Source organism: Nilaparvata lugens, chromosome X, assembly GCF_014356525.2.
Source record: "Nilaparvata lugens isolate BPH chromosome X, ASM1435652v1, whole genome shotgun sequence".
Classification (NCBI taxonomy): Eukaryota; Metazoa; Arthropoda; class Insecta; order Hemiptera; family Delphacidae; genus Nilaparvata; species Nilaparvata lugens.
The window spans coordinates 83,336,216-83,352,455 of NC_052518.1; the positions used below are offsets into that span (position 1 = coordinate 83,336,216).

Sequence of the window (16,240 nt, forward strand, 5' to 3'; positions counted from 1 at the left end):
TTTAATCAATTACAATCGCATTCGATCCGACAATTAGACAATACCCACTGACAACGGCATGCGCTCAATTGAAATGTCACCCTAGACCAAAATAGTGAAAAGCTGTACACAATGCTCCAACTTTGTATTAATTGAGGTACAAACTGCTGTAGAGATGAACAGGGTATTTGGTACATCAACAGACAAGTTCAGCCATGTGAAATCTAGTACGTTTTTGAAGCTACACTACACTTTTTGTACAATACAATGCCACATTAGCTCCACAATACAAAATTTCCACTCCAATTCACTTGACCAAAAATCTCTTTGCTTCGCACTCAAGTGCTTGGTCGAGTCTGATTGATTTCTAACACGAGATTTTTCATTCTTCATCGGTTATTCATTAATACAGGTCATTTTAAATGCAAAAGGCAATGTACGGTAGAATATTTTATGGCATTCAGAAACAGAATGTATAGATTTCAGCTGTTGCTTTCAACTATATTTGTGAATAGATATATCTCTTCTTAAAAAAAAATTTTCATGATCAATATTGATCTCACCTGATCTTTCCTCAAACAATAATCAATTTTCTTAGCAACATTCCTTCCATTTCCCATTTTGGTATCACTTTATAAAGTTGTTAACCCAAGTACCATCATCTTCGCTCACCTTGAGTAATGTCAGAACTAAGATAACTCCTGTTATGCAAGGTATACTTCTCAATCAACCCTAGAGCACCTTAAGTTGCAGTACTTGGCGTTGTTCGATGAGGACCAACAGGAAAATGCTTATAATCCACGTGGGTTGGAGAGGTCCAAATAGTTTCGGAATTGTAATATCCGAATACTTTAGCCAACTTCAGTCCACTTAATTTCAGCTTAGATTCCAAGATCTTAGTAATTAAGATTAGCCAACAGAGCCCACTTGAAGTACTCTGATGCATTCCACAGATTAATTGAACTCGAAATTCAACATAAATATTGTGACGCTGGTTTCCTGATCCATTCAATACACGTGTATTGAAACACTATTTTACCATTTAAAAACCGACATGCAGTCATTGCTGTAATGAACAATTTGTTTACTTACAGACAGGAGTGATTTCGAGATTTATGAACTCATCATCAACAATTGCGAAGATCATGGACTTAATCCAATAAAACAGTTTCAAATTGATAAAGCTACGCGACAATCGTCAATATAATTAACATACTAATTGAACAACTTAACTTCAAATCCAACAAACTGTTTGTGTGTTTGATTATATAAAAAATTTCAACCCACATGTTGGTTTTCCTGACCAAGAACACATCCGCCGATCTTCACAATTCATGAAACTCGTAAGTTCTTCAGTGTGTATGTAAACAAATCGTTCATTACATATTATAATAAATGACTGCATGACGATGTTTAAATGACAAAAATGTAAAAATATTGTAAAGAATTTGAATTATTATCCTGTTTGTTCTCCTCATGCACAGACTTGTACTCAAGTGAGAGGATATAATAAAATTCGATTCAAATATGTGATGTGTTAAGTAACGATAATGGAAAGAAAGCAAACTTTTCTCATTTGAACTGTTTCTTGTTTTAAGGAATGAATTATATCCATCCTATATTCTATTCGAAACTCTTCAAGAAAACAGTTTTGTACCGGAAACCCTCTCATTTACAAGTTTATAAAGAAAATGTAAAAAATTGAAGACTAAATAAGTTTCATAAATGAATAGCGCTTTCTTTTCTGAAGTTGATGAAGGCATAATATTTAATTCTTCATCATTTTTCATATTTATAACAATATTCAATAATTTTTCAATATTGATTTCATACGTTCACTATCACTCAAGTTATTGACTTATTCAAATATGGCTACTTCTGCTTCATCATTCAACTATGTCTGTCACTTCATGAACAAATTCTAAATGTTCAAATTGTATTTATGACAATATTGGCAATAATTATTAATTGACAATCGTGAATGGGCATTGGAAGATTCGGATGAGGTGGGGTGTTAGTAGGCCTAACTAACTAGAATTCACGCAACTAACGGTTCAAATAGTTTCAATGCTATTTTAGCGAAAGTGGAACAGGGTTCAAGGGTGAATAATCCCAAATCACTTCATTTCAAATTAAGAGGAACATCATTCCGCTGAACCGCGCTGTTCAAATTTGATCAGATTGTTGTAAAAAACAAAATAAAAGTTCATTCAATTGCCAAAACAGTTCAAGTCTTATTCATGTTATAGCTATAAACCGTATGTATACATATAACCCGGTATGTATACCGACTTCTAGACCGATGTATTCTATAAGACTTGTACTGTTGTACTTGGACTAGTTTAAAGTCAAGGGCCTAGTTTCAAGTACTTTTCACCCACCCCAGTTTAATCTTATTTAATTCCTACTTCATCCAAAGACTGACTAAAATACACTTCAAAAACTCAAATCTTTATTAGCTCACCATCTAAAGCTTATACGCAATGACAAATTAACATGATTTGATATGAATTAACAATGATTAACATGAGCTTTCAAGTGGTAGTGGTCGATTGACCATCATTAATCATTATAGAGTATTTACAATCGTCCCACTTATTTAAGAGTTCATACTGTAAGGAATTCTATTTTGAGTTTCTCCACGAAATAAAGATCGTTTCTCACTTGTGCAATTATTTGTTTGAAAACTTTTGATCATGAATTCATCTCGAAACGTCTTAAACTGACCTGTACATTTGTTTATAGTATTACTTTGAATGATTTCATACACATGTTCTAATTAACATGTGTAGCATGTGATCAAAGTGAATTATTACTTAATCACATTTCCAATGAGTAGATACATCTTGAACGATTTTTTGGTAGACAGTGTTTCCAACATATTCTTGCGTTTGACTAATCTTGTCCTTATTCCTAATCTATTTTTCATTGTTGTGTTAGGTGTTTTTCTTCTTCTTTGTCTATTTTTCTTTGTTGGTGAAGATGTTTTCCTTTCTTCTTTTTCATCCATTTCATCATAAATGTTGTATTCCTCTTTCACAATACTTGAGTTTCCCACAAGCTCTTCTTTCAAATCTGGATGGTTATCAATTTGACCATTTTTATTTTTTCCATTTTCATCCATATTCAACATTAGGCTCTTCTTATGTATGTCGAGTATCCTCAATTTCATACATATTCATTCTATCCTTTACATCTTTATCAATCACTTATTTCGATCATCATTCAATCCTTGGTGAATCTTATTCTCTATAAATCTTGAAGTTCTTTCCAATCATCTTCATCGTAAATTTATTTTAAAACTTCTTTGTTTATTAGTTCACTTACATTCTTCACTTCTCGTTATTTTTCTATTCTATGATTCTTATAAGTTTCACGTTTTCCAATACTAGCAAATCTTTCTTTGATATCTTTTTCTGAATATACATCCTGAATTTCTTTCATCCCATCATCTGAAATGACTAGTTCATCAGCACAAATAGCGCACTCTCATCAGTGAGATCTTTTGTTCTGCATTTTCTCTTTCTAGATTTCTTTGGATATATCTTTTTGTCTTTCTAGCTTTCTTTGGAGATATCTTTTTTGTTGATTATGCTGAAGCTAGCAATCATCTTCGAGCAGTACAAGATCGAGAAACTTGTCACTATCGATGGCAGCAGAATAGTTGGGGAAACTATCTGGTTCATTAGTTGGCAATTTCGTGTCTATCAGCGTTTCATTGCGGTTTGTAATTTCCTCATTATCGGTACTACAGTACTAGATTATTCCATTTCAAAAATATACCTTTTATCAGGAGTTTCTTCGTGGTCAAAATTCATCTCACCATTGCCAGTAACGTCAAATTGTATCAATAGATCTTTCACATCATCCTCCTCCTCCTCCTCCTCCACAATCTCCTGCTCCTCCTCCACCATAACTTCACAATATTTTAAATTTTGTTCCTGGCCCTCAAATACATTCACTCTTACATCCTGTTTATCGAAGAGTTCTTTCAAATCCTCTTCCAAATTTTGATCTGTTAAATATTTCTCTTTCCGTTCCAAATATTGTCTTTCATATCTCTCCTCTCTATCCAACCTTTCTCTTTCAAATTTCCTTTTCATTTCTCGAAATCTTTTCTGGTTTTTCGCACTCTTCTTGAAATTTTTGTTTCCGTCCAAACTTTTATTTATAATTTCAAGTTTAAATATCCTGTAGCTGTTTTGTACAGAATCGAAATTTTGATTGAGACTTCATGACTGCTACAAAAGAAATCTGGATTGTTGTAGTAAGTTTGTACTAGAGTATTATTCGGTACAAGATGTAATTCTTCCACAAGAGTCGCAAAGCTTTTCATTTTTTCTCTACAAAACTATTCTATCACATACAATTACTTACAATCGAAAATGTTTTCATCAATCATTTTCTTCGATTTTTCATTCAATCTTCGTTTTCATCTTTTTTTCTGATTCCGAACAAATCTTTTTCATTCAAATTCAGATCGCCGACTGGCCTCCAAAGTTGTAGAGAATTCTATTTTGAATAAATAAAAAACGTTTTCAATTAACCTATTATTCATTACTTACAACTTTTTTATCATTATGTCTGCTCGAAACGTCTTGGACTGTTCATTTATCTGATTAAAGTATTAAGTAGAATGATTGCATATTCATGTTCTAATTACTAATTAACATGAGTGTATGTGATCAAAGCGAATCTTTATTTAATCACATTTCCTACAATACTATATCTTATGGATCATATTCTACTTTATAGCAGTATTATTAATCGCTGTGAATTTCAAAAATCGCATAGAACACATTTCAGAATAACCGGTAAAAAACTTTCACCGCATGATCCTGCAGACCAGTAATTTGGTGCTGAAGAATGCTGAATTGAGAAACGCTTTTCTTCACAACGGATTCCATATCAAGGTAGCTCTCGTATGGGAATCTGAATCATCCCAGGAATCTTCAAATAATCCCTCCAATAACTCTAAATTAGGCAACAAAATTCTGCAGGTTTTAAGTTGAACCCAAATATTCTATCTTGAAAAATACGGCTGCTAAAGAGTTTCCAAAAAGGATATGTAGTTCATTAAGAGGGGTTTAAAAATGTGCAAAAAATACGCTCAAAATCGACTATATCCAACTTGAGGTTGAACTATATTAAAATGTTCGCTGATTCATCTACTTTAAGAAATTTTTACACATGAAATGAAAAGAAAAATCAAGCAAATGAATGTGTACTAAAAACCAGTTTTCAGCTCTAAAATTTCCATAAGGAGATATTTTTACGAAAATGAGAAAGATAACTCAATGGCCAAGACATCACTAGTCTAATTTGTATTACTCCACTTTTCTCTCAATAGTTATGGGATCTTTCCACCAGTTACTCGAGCTACAGAATATTATTTTATTTTATTAATTATATATTTGGTTTTGTGTTGAATTATATCGAATTTGTTGTTTGATGAGCACAATCATTCCATCACGGAGTGTAAATGAATTTTAATTCAATTCATTCAATTGACAAATCCTCAAAACTTTCAATACTTGAAGTATTATGTTTAAGAACGAGAATATACTGTACGGTTGTCGCAAACCAGAGGGTTTCACAATAACTCTCAACTCAATTTGTATAACATTTTTTATAACAGTATGGTCCTTATCTATTCCATGTAGTATAAATAGTAAATCCAGATGGATAAATCAGATACATTTGACTACGAATCTGAGTTGATCAACTTCAATGTAAGCATATTATGAAAGCACCATAACTCTCAGCCTACCACAGTAGAAGGAACATTGTATAGCAAATTTAAATAAGAGAAGAGTGGAGTAAGCATTGATGCAGCGGGCGGATGTCTCATCAACGACTTCTTCAATAATATAATGGAGATGGCTAATATTCAGAATGCTTCACTTCACATCCCACTATAGTACGGGTATTTGCCTTAGCGCCACAACAGTCTGAGTGGGCATCAACACAAAGGGCAACAGCAGAAAAAGCTATGTGACCAACTATTGTAAGCATTTAGAATGCAAATTTGTTTTTCACAATACTTATTCAAAACCAAGACACTGAAAAGTGGACAGTGGAATAAATATCGAAAATGCAATTTCAAACATTTGGATATCGATTATTCAATTAATTTCTGATAAAAAATCGAAATGGAAACAGGAAAGTAACGGGTTGGGTGTCATAATAGATGGAGCGTACAATAAAAAATTATGGTTTGGTCTTGCTAACGAATGGGAACGAAGTTTAGGCCTAAATAAACTCACCTAATAATGAAAAGATTTTAGAAATTATTCTCTATTGATTTTAATACTTGTATTGTATTAATCGAATTAATCCTATACTATTAAACGAGCTATTTCTGTTCATATGTTTATATATCTGTATGTGACCGGATCTCGAAAACGGCTCAAACGATTCTTACGAAATTTGGAACTAAGTAGGTTTATGATATGAAAATTAGATTGCACTAGGTCTCAGCCCTGGGATAACTCGCTGAAGGACATTAAAAGGATAAATACGTCCTTGGAAAAACAGCTGGAAATTTTGTCGTCTGTCGATACCGTAATGGAAGTGAGTGAGCGAGTGCATGTGTGGGTTATTCCTCAGGTGATCTCACGAGAATAATAATCCAGAAAGAAAAACATATTTTTTGTTTATTTTTTTTTTTTAGAAAACATGTTTACTTCAGAAAGTCCAAAATAGTAACTAGATGCTGTTAGTGTAGAATAGTGCATAGTATATTAACAAATATTGTAGCAAACATAGTATATCATTCTAAATCGAATTCATGGTATATCTATTTGTAATTGATGATGTGTTTGTTTTTTGAAGTGTGAATAAATTGATATTTTGATGAGTGATAGTAGGTTAACCTAAATTTTTATTTGGACTGTAGTATGAATTTGAAAAAGGGACAATTTTGGGCATAAGCCTGTTGTGCCTCCTCATATAACTGTAAAAATAATTGTACGACTGAAAATTGAATAAATATATATAAACTATAAATTAAATCTTTCCTTACAAATTGTCTATGCTTATACACTCCAGAGCGAAGCTCGGTCCCCCGATATTAATTCTAAGTAGTTTCAAAAATGTAGTTTTCATTTGAAGTGCTGAGAATAGAAACATTCAAGAATACGAAAGCATCAATGATACAAATACTGCATTTGAAAAAGTAAAACAATTCATAACTACGAGAATATTTGAGTAAGAGAAAAGAGTACTCAAGTAAAACAGCAAGCAACCATAGCTACAAGCAGAAAATGAAAATAAACCAATACTGGTATTCAAGCTTAGGGCTTAAGAGCCTAAGCATGTTCTAGCTTTTGGCAGAAAAATAATACTGATGGAAAAATTATATGAGGTATTATTTAGGAAGAGTTATCAACTATATTTGAAATGTAGGTAATGAAAATCAAAGTTTTTCTTGCAGATCGATTTTTTTTAATTGCTATTCTGTCTAGGCAATTGAGACTAAAAACTAGAACTCGCTAAGTTTCAAGTGGTCAAGTTTATAAGTGAACAGTGAAATTGAAAAACTCTCCATACACATACAACAGAACAAGCACTCTATGCAAATCCTACACATTTATAAACCAAGAATCTCTGACATTGGACAAGAACCCTTGAGTTTTCAATAGTCGATAGGCTATCATCAATGACTAGAAAGTACCACTAAAAACAACTGGTATATTAATGATGGAAGGGTGTACACTAGAATTATTGAACCAAAAATGCAATGTTAATTCATTGACAAAAACAAAAGAAACTATTAAAATTAACGATTCAAAGACATTATAAGACAATAGAATTAACATAGATTAGTGCAACCTACTCGTATCCTATTATACGGGGCAAAAAAGATAACTCTAATAAAATGTCAAATTAAGATAGATTAGAAATGTGTGGTAGTGACAACATACAAATCCTACTATTCATCCTAATAGTTTATCCACATATATGCAGACACCCGCATACTTGAACATTCTGATAAATCTCCGTCTAAAATACAGGTTGGAGCTTATGGGAAAATCTTCATCAATTGATATAGCAATGACGTATGGTGCAATAAATGCGAGCCAGATGACGAATGACAATAACTAAATGCTTGAAACGGTCTATCGGAGGGGACAGAAAGATTATCATTGGACTTCATTGCAACAATAGTGCATTACAATATTGAGGGATGAATGAATATAAACTGTCTCTATTGACAAAGAGAAAGAGAGAGATCGAGCGAAAGAGAGATGTAGTGAAAGGGAATGAGAGATTTGGTAAGAGGGAGTAGACAGCGAATAACATACTACAGCGAGAGGGAGAACACTTGATTCAAGAGACGTAACGTACCTAAATTGAAGGAGAAACTGATAGCTTGGAACAGACATATTGTGACACTCTCTATTCAGATTCTTGCTGGAGGGAAAGCTTACTGGACTTGGTTGGACAACAATACCGTGAATAATCATATCAAATAACCAAATCATATGACTACATACAACCTCTGTAAGCGGCCTAAACAATATCTCCGCCATCAGAAGACAACAATTAACGTGGTAGGATTCTAATAATGCCCTGATAACTGAACCAAAATATTCACAATCTAAAGCACAAACAATAGGAATACTTTTAACTAAAAATTGAATTGAAATTCAATAACTGTATGTATTATTATACATTAATTTACAAAAAAAAACAATTATTCAGTTTGAAAGAAATCGAAAGGCTCCGAGCCTATGAAGCTCATAGTTGTTTTAGTATCATAAGATTGAGTCTCAGCAACTCAAACTGAGAATGCTCATAGCTATAAAACATTCTCTTAATAAATAATAAAATTTAAATTGGGTAAAATATTGCGCGCTATTCTTGTCTCTTGACGTTGATAGTTCATTGTTATAGAAGAGATTTCTAAAGGAAAATATTTAGTAGTATAGTAGATAGTATGATAATAGTTGTGTTATAAAGTAGTTATAGACATTCACGTTGTACCTGATATGCTATTTACATTAGTTTTTTAGTAACTTGAAAACCGACAGGTAGGTAATACAAAAAACATCCTTCCTAACTGAATACAGTAATAGGAAATTATTCATCGTAATTTGTTACTATATTGTTAGTATGATTGTTAAAAATCCATGAAACCAGTCCATTATTCAAGTTAACCCAGAACATAAAACTGCAAAAACAATATGAAGTAAAGCAACAATCTCATCAAGCACTAAACAGCTTAATACGACACTAAGCATAGGCCATTCAGCATCGGCGAGCCAAGGATAATATGTGAACTAGTAATGATTGAGGAGAAATTAATGTCGAAGTAAACCGAACATAATAATAGAAAGGAACAGGAGATTATGAAGGACTAATATGAGTACCCATGCAATGAGAATGAAGTGAATAAAAAAGGGAGAGTAAATTCATGTAATTAGGTTCATTCTGATTAGCATTAATGATTGAGAAAATAAATGATCAAGTCTATATACCAAGTTTTATACCAATCTATTCCCTACATTGAAATGCATTCAACTGTCAAGTATTTTGTGAGTCAGATACTGATACTCCATTATTCAGCTTATAATCACATACTTATTATTAATTATATACTAGTTAGACAAATATTTGTTATAAGAGAAGACAAATATTATGAGTCAGTTATTAGATTATTAGTCCAGTTTTTCATCAAAGCTCCAAAGTTAAATCATATTAAAAATATGTCAGTTTTATTTTTGTAGACTATCAAAGAAAACTTTATGACTGCATATATGTAATTCAAGAGAGAATGATCTATTGTATTAACATCGGAATTCGTAGACGATCAGGAAATAAACATTTCAACTTTAAATTCTTATAAAAATCAACTTATTTGCTCATTTATTAATGTTAAGATCTAATCAAAATCATCGTACGTTATGGCTCATTGATAATTTTTTAAGACTCTTGAAAGCATCATCCTAGAATACCGGTCCATTTACCACATTACTTCGTTACGTTAAAGTTCGCGGTAATAGTATTTGTAGCACGAACAATTGAAAGCTAAAATACTATCCAACTAAACTTCTTGAAACTTCCTCATACCACAACATACGTGAGTTTCTTTAAACTGTCTTGAGAACGGATCTACAAACAACGAGCGGGATAGCATAAAATTGCTTTTCTAACTGAGGAGATGTATTCATCTTGTTCGTAGAATGAATTCGCAGATGTATTAAGTATTCATTCAGTTTTAACATTCCCTCATGCAGCAGTAAGTCTATGATAGAAGATGAATTACACTACCTACCTCTAAGTACTTTGCGTGATATTTAAATTTAGTTAAAAAATGTTAGAATTTAGTTCAAAGGCTCAGGATTGAGTTTAAAGAATTATTCCAAAATTTTATAGTGTTTTCCCATATTTCCCGCGAACGACTTGGACAAAAAAGGGTAGAGTAATTCAGTCTATAAAATTAGCTAAGCAATACAAGAGTGTGTTATTAAAGTGTGATAATTTGAACTTTCCTTCTTGCTTTTTGCTCTTGTATCTTTTTCCAGCATGTTCGAGAAATTAAAATTCAATTTTTCAATCAACGATTTCTTGCGTACATTTCTGAAAACGTTATTCAGCTTTTGGCTGTGTTCCAAATTGGGAAATCTCTGAATGACTAGGTGAACACTGAGAATCCTCATATCGGATGTAATCTACTAAAATTTATAAATACAATGAACTCTCTCTAGTCTCTTAGGGCCGGTTTCCGAGCTCGGGATTTAGCTGAGTTCCAAACATCTGGAATCAGAAAATTGGCTTTTCGAAACGGGGCGTAGTCAAAGTCCACGTTTAAATTAAATTTCGAAAAACTAGACAATTGAACCCAAAATAAAATTAAGAGAAAAAAATGTAAAGTTTCAGCTATTTTAAAATATTAAGGAATGTTTTATTTCACCAAAGAAAAACGTTTCCACTTGTAAAAATGAGAAAATAAAGATTATCATAAAAACTACGACTACGCCCCATTTCGGAAATCCAATTATTTTCTGACTCCAGCTGTTTAAAAGTCTAGAATAAAGTATAGTTAGCTTAATCCCGATCTTGGAAACCCGGAAACCCCTTAGAGAGAGTTCATTGTACAAGATGACACAGAATAACGGGAACTTTTAAAAACGCCTTAAAACATTAGTGGGAAGGGCAAAAATGATTTTATTCAAGCTAATGTAAATTTCAAGACTTGCCATTTGAGAATTATTAATAACATCTATCACTTTTTGACAATTACTTCTTTAAGATGGCTTCCTCCTGAACGAATAAACTCTTGAAGAAATCTGTGTTGACGATTCCTCATTGATCACTGCAACATCTGCGTTTCCTGGTCCCATAATCTGTCCACCTGCGATTTTCTGTTTGTGGAGCTATCTCAAATTAAACGTTTTCACAACTTGACTTGAATTAGATTCTCGCCTCTTTCCGAGTCAAGGATTTATCAAAAATCGTTAAGTCCAGGACTTGAAACAGCATGATTTTAAACCCTCGACTGGGGTAGGGTTTAAATTCAAGTTCTAGACTTAACTGAGCAAACACAATACAGTTATTATTTTGGAGTAGATAAAAAGCCAAATAGATGGCATAGTATACCTAAATTATTTGGATTAGTCCATCTAAATTCACAATTTATAGTTTGCAAGTTCATTTTGGAATATAATTGTATCAGAATTATGCGTAAAAAACTAACCTCATTTTACTTTACATAAACTAAAAATGCTCAAGCAAAATAATACAAGGATTGCCTTGGAATTTATATTCCAATCTGAATGTTATTAATCAATGTCATATTCAACATATTAATAATAATAACAATAATAAATTATTACTCCAGTTTTTTTCAAAACAATATTATATTTATTCCAAATATAATATAGGTAAATATATATTAGGCAAATATAATGCCTAATATTATTTTTATTCCAAAATCACTGGTTAGGATCAATGATTAATAATAGCATAACGTGAAATGAAATGTTTATTCATTCACTTTTCAAAGGTTTTGCTTTGAATAGGCCTACAAAGAAATCGAAACGTATTTTTACAAAATAGTTTGGAGAGCATGCTCATTTGAATTGTCCCGCTGTAATCAGCTGTTTCCGTTTTGCTATAATGCCAACAATACAACAGCAAAATATTGTGAATTTCCCTGATGTTTACTGCGTTAAAGTCCTGAACTCAAATAAGTCGAGAACTTGATAGACTCCGGAGTTTAGAAGATAAAATCGTGACTCAGAAAGTCAATTTAGACCCGAGAGCTTATTTTAGTCCTGAACTCTGTAAGTCCACAACTTCTAGATCCCGAGCTCGGAAACCAGCCCTAAGTGTTCAAAACAAGTCATTCAGAGATTCTTAAGATTCTTAGTGTTCACCTAGTCATTCAGAGATTTTCCAATTTGTAACACAGCCAAAAGCTGAATAACGTTTTCAGAAATGTACGCGCGAAATCGTTAATATTCGGTTCACAGGTTGAACTAAAAACTACAGAAAGTTTTTAGCATATACAGAGTGGGTGAAAAGTCCGAGAACGGCCTAATATCACTTGTTACATTGCGTATTTTTTGCAAATTTTATTTTTTCCACAAACTGACAATATTTTTGTCATTCTGTATTATTTATCGCTTAAAACGTTCTTCTTTCAATAATTTTAAAGCAGTATAATATTTATCTTTTCATAGTCCCTATATAAGTATTAGTTAATAACAATATAAATTACTAGCGATCGCTTCACTCGCCTTGACCTATTGCTTTGCTAGTCCGAGGGGATTGCCTTATGGTTATACAGAGTGGGTGAAAAGTCCGAGAACGGCTTAATATCTCATACACAAAGATAATTTGACGGTTAGTGTGATTGGGGATCCTACTCCAATTGAAAATACTACCTTACTATGACTTTAAAAATCTTGTCCGCCATCTTCGATCCGCAATTTTGAATGCTACTTTTTTTTAACGGGAAGGTGGTCATGTGATACATGATTCCGATACGGAATTTCAATACAAAATGGTTGATGAAAACCACACAAGATATCTCAAACCGTTTGGAAGATATTCACATTATTAATCAATACCACTTATGTATATCATTCCTGATCATGCAAATCAGGAATGATATACATAAGTAGTATTGATTAATAATGTGAATATCTTCCAAACGGTTTGAGATATCGATGTATGGTTTTCATCAAACCATTTTGTATTGAAATTCCGTATCGGAATCATGTATCGCATGACCACCTTCCCGTTTAAAAAAAATGAAGTTGCATTCAAAATTGCAATCAATAATTCAAATAATTTTAGTTCATAAGAATGGAGTTTTCAGAATCAGCCGACAACCTTGTGTTGATGCAGTTATATGATGGCATACACCAATTGGAAAACCCCTTTTCATTTCTGCATAGATTTGCATTTTCACATAAAAATTAAACTTTATTGGCCAAAAATATTCTCCGAGTATCACTCAAAATTTTAGTTACCGTAATTCAATTGATTTTAGTTAATAATTCCATTTAAGATTTTACAATTAAGCTGAATCGAATTGAAAACTACAAGAAAGTTTATTTTTCAGAGAACAAAAATGAGTTACAAATTTTAATAGTGCATACTGTACTATTTGGTAAATTCGATGAAACAATTTGAATTTTGTTTCTCTGTATAGTTTGATTATGAAATTGGTGCATTAAAACTAATTCATATTAATTCTACAATCACCACTTTTATTCTGTTTAGCCTACTTAGGCTATATTCTTAAGGTCTTATTATTTATCTCCTCAAGAATGCTTCATCACTTCATTGAAATTCAGAAATAAATTATTATCAAATAATATGATCAACTTTGTCAACTCTTACTAACTTGTAGAAAGTTATTGTGAACAGCTTGATAAATCACAAAACTATCCTAGACTCATTAATTAGAAGTTGTTTCCACCAATGGATGCTATTTTTTTTAGATATATGAGTTAAGCACAGATATGAATACTAGATGTTCAGAGCAATTTCTGCACAATTTTTATGTTATCTAGTTTACACTGGACTTATAACAGCAGTAGCAAATAAAACTTATTGAAAAATAGCTTAATAAATACGAAATCCACTGACGAGGGAAGCAGATTGGTACAAAACATGAAAAAAGTATGGGGATGTTGAATATACAGAATTGGAAGAATGATATACTTTTATTCTAAGAATATTATTCTATTATTATATTATTTATATAGAATTATTATTCTATTATTAAAAAAACACTCACAAATTTTATAACAACTTCGAGTTCACGTTCTCCAACTGAGATGTTTTGAATGTAAATTGGTCGTCTACTAGTAAATAAACTGACAAAGAGGTTGATCAAAAGCTATATAGACAACATTCAGGTGTTCCAAACTTGTTTTAAATGTCCACTGATTCAGTTCATACTTTATTCAGGTACTGTATCAGGTAATCATGAGTATATAACGTATGTTTGCAATGTAAACCATAGTGGGTAAGACACTGAGTAGTACCCAGAAATATACTTACTCTGTAGTATTTTACACATTATGGTTTACATTGCAAACATACGTTATATACGCATGATTACCTGATACAGTACCTGAATAAAGTATGAACTGAATCAGTGGTCATTTAAAACAAGTTTGGAACACCTGAATGTTGTCTATATAGCATTTGATCAACCTCTTTGTCAGTTTATTTATAAAATAGTGGTATCAGATAGATTTTCGATAAATACTGTAAAACCCTGTGAATAACATTATATTTTGTGGATGATTTTCATCCAGTTACAGGGCCCAAAAACAATAATCATCCACAAAAAATAATGTTATTCACAGGGTTTTACAGTATTTATCGAAAATCTATCTGACACCACTATTTTACTTTATTTTTAGAATAAAATTTAGCTTCCAATGCAGAATTTTACTCAAAAGAATAAATAACATCTATAAAGTTGACCCTGATCAAAAGCTTGATGCCAAGGATCTATCAACAAATAAAAACAAGTTATTTTTGGAAAAATATTAATCAATTCAGAACGAAAAATGAATAAATAATGAGTGAAAATAAAAAATATTGATGGTATAATCGTGAGTTTAGTCAATTGTTCCAAAATGAGTGAAATAAAATTAGTAAACAGTATCAAAACAATGACTTTTAAGCAATGCATCTGAAACCTAACCTAAGAATTCTAACCTATAACTCGTTCGACATGCAAGCAAAATTGTAAAAAGGCTTACCTTGATAATATGATCATGAAAGACCAAAACGATCTGCTGTGTATTGCTGAGCCCTTTTAATAATTATTCCACCGAATAATATTCTCCATTGTGGGAAGACAAAAATTGTTCATAGCCATCACCTCTCGCTCCTGACAGACGACAGTCCACACAATGATGTTGTGAAACAAAAGGTTTAGCCACCGAAAGCACCGTTTCAGAAGCACCATTAATTTTTGAATAAAGGGGAAAACAAAGGATTTCAATCCATTCCCAAAAAAAGTTTATACAACCCTTTGAATAAAATCAGAAGAATATAAAAATATCACAACTTGAAACGCGAACTGATGTCACAAGTCACAATGCAGTTCAAAAGATAATACAATTTTCTGACAGGAAGGTAAATTACACTTGATAGAAATATGAAGAAAAAGGTCCAGTCTTTTATGATTTCAGAGTTTTTCACCAAAAAGTTATGAGATTATAGAAATAATTAAATAACAAATGCACACACCAACAATGTTTACTAAGATTATCATGTCCTTGTGATTGCCAGTAAACACACCAAAGTACGATATTATATCTCTTTAAATGAAAATAAAGTGTATTTTTGACGATAAAGTTCACAAAATTTGTATCGGAATAAGATAATCAGCATGTAGTGTCAATCACGAGTCTCTGACGTTCGTCCTACGATCAGCAGAAGTTTAACATTCAACTCATCTACAACGTGTGATCTCACTAGAGCGAATCCATTCCATTGTTCTTGTACTATGTGACATGACGGAGTGGGGAGTACAGAATGGAAGGGAAGAAATTGTATGGCGCATGCGTTCACGCAAGTCTATTGACGACTGCTCGGAATGGATGAAATTCAAACGCCGCCAATCTTTGGGAAAACGCAACAAGTTGGAAAATTCTACTGAGATTTATTATCACTTAATACATACACTAAATAACAATTTCTTCTCAAAAATGCATCAAATTTTGGATGATTCTCAATAATTCTCAAGTGAAACTAGCGATCTAGAGGAATTAATCACCTT

At 32.1% G+C, this 16,240-nt stretch overlaps 1 protein-coding gene across 1 annotated transcript in view; it reads right to left on the reverse strand.

The window, feature by feature from the left end:
• The window catches only part of LOC111045223, a 141,048-nt gene extending 125,086 nt beyond the window's left edge, over positions 1–15,962 (reverse strand). Inside the window, exon 1 of the mRNA XM_022330575.2 lies at positions 15,216–15,962. Coding sequence (XP_022186267.2) covers positions 15,216–15,232 — 17 coding nt within the window. The 5' untranslated portion in view covers positions 15,233–15,962. The remainder of the gene's footprint in view (positions 1–15,215) is intronic.
• Positions 15,963–16,240: the final 278 nt, after the last annotated feature.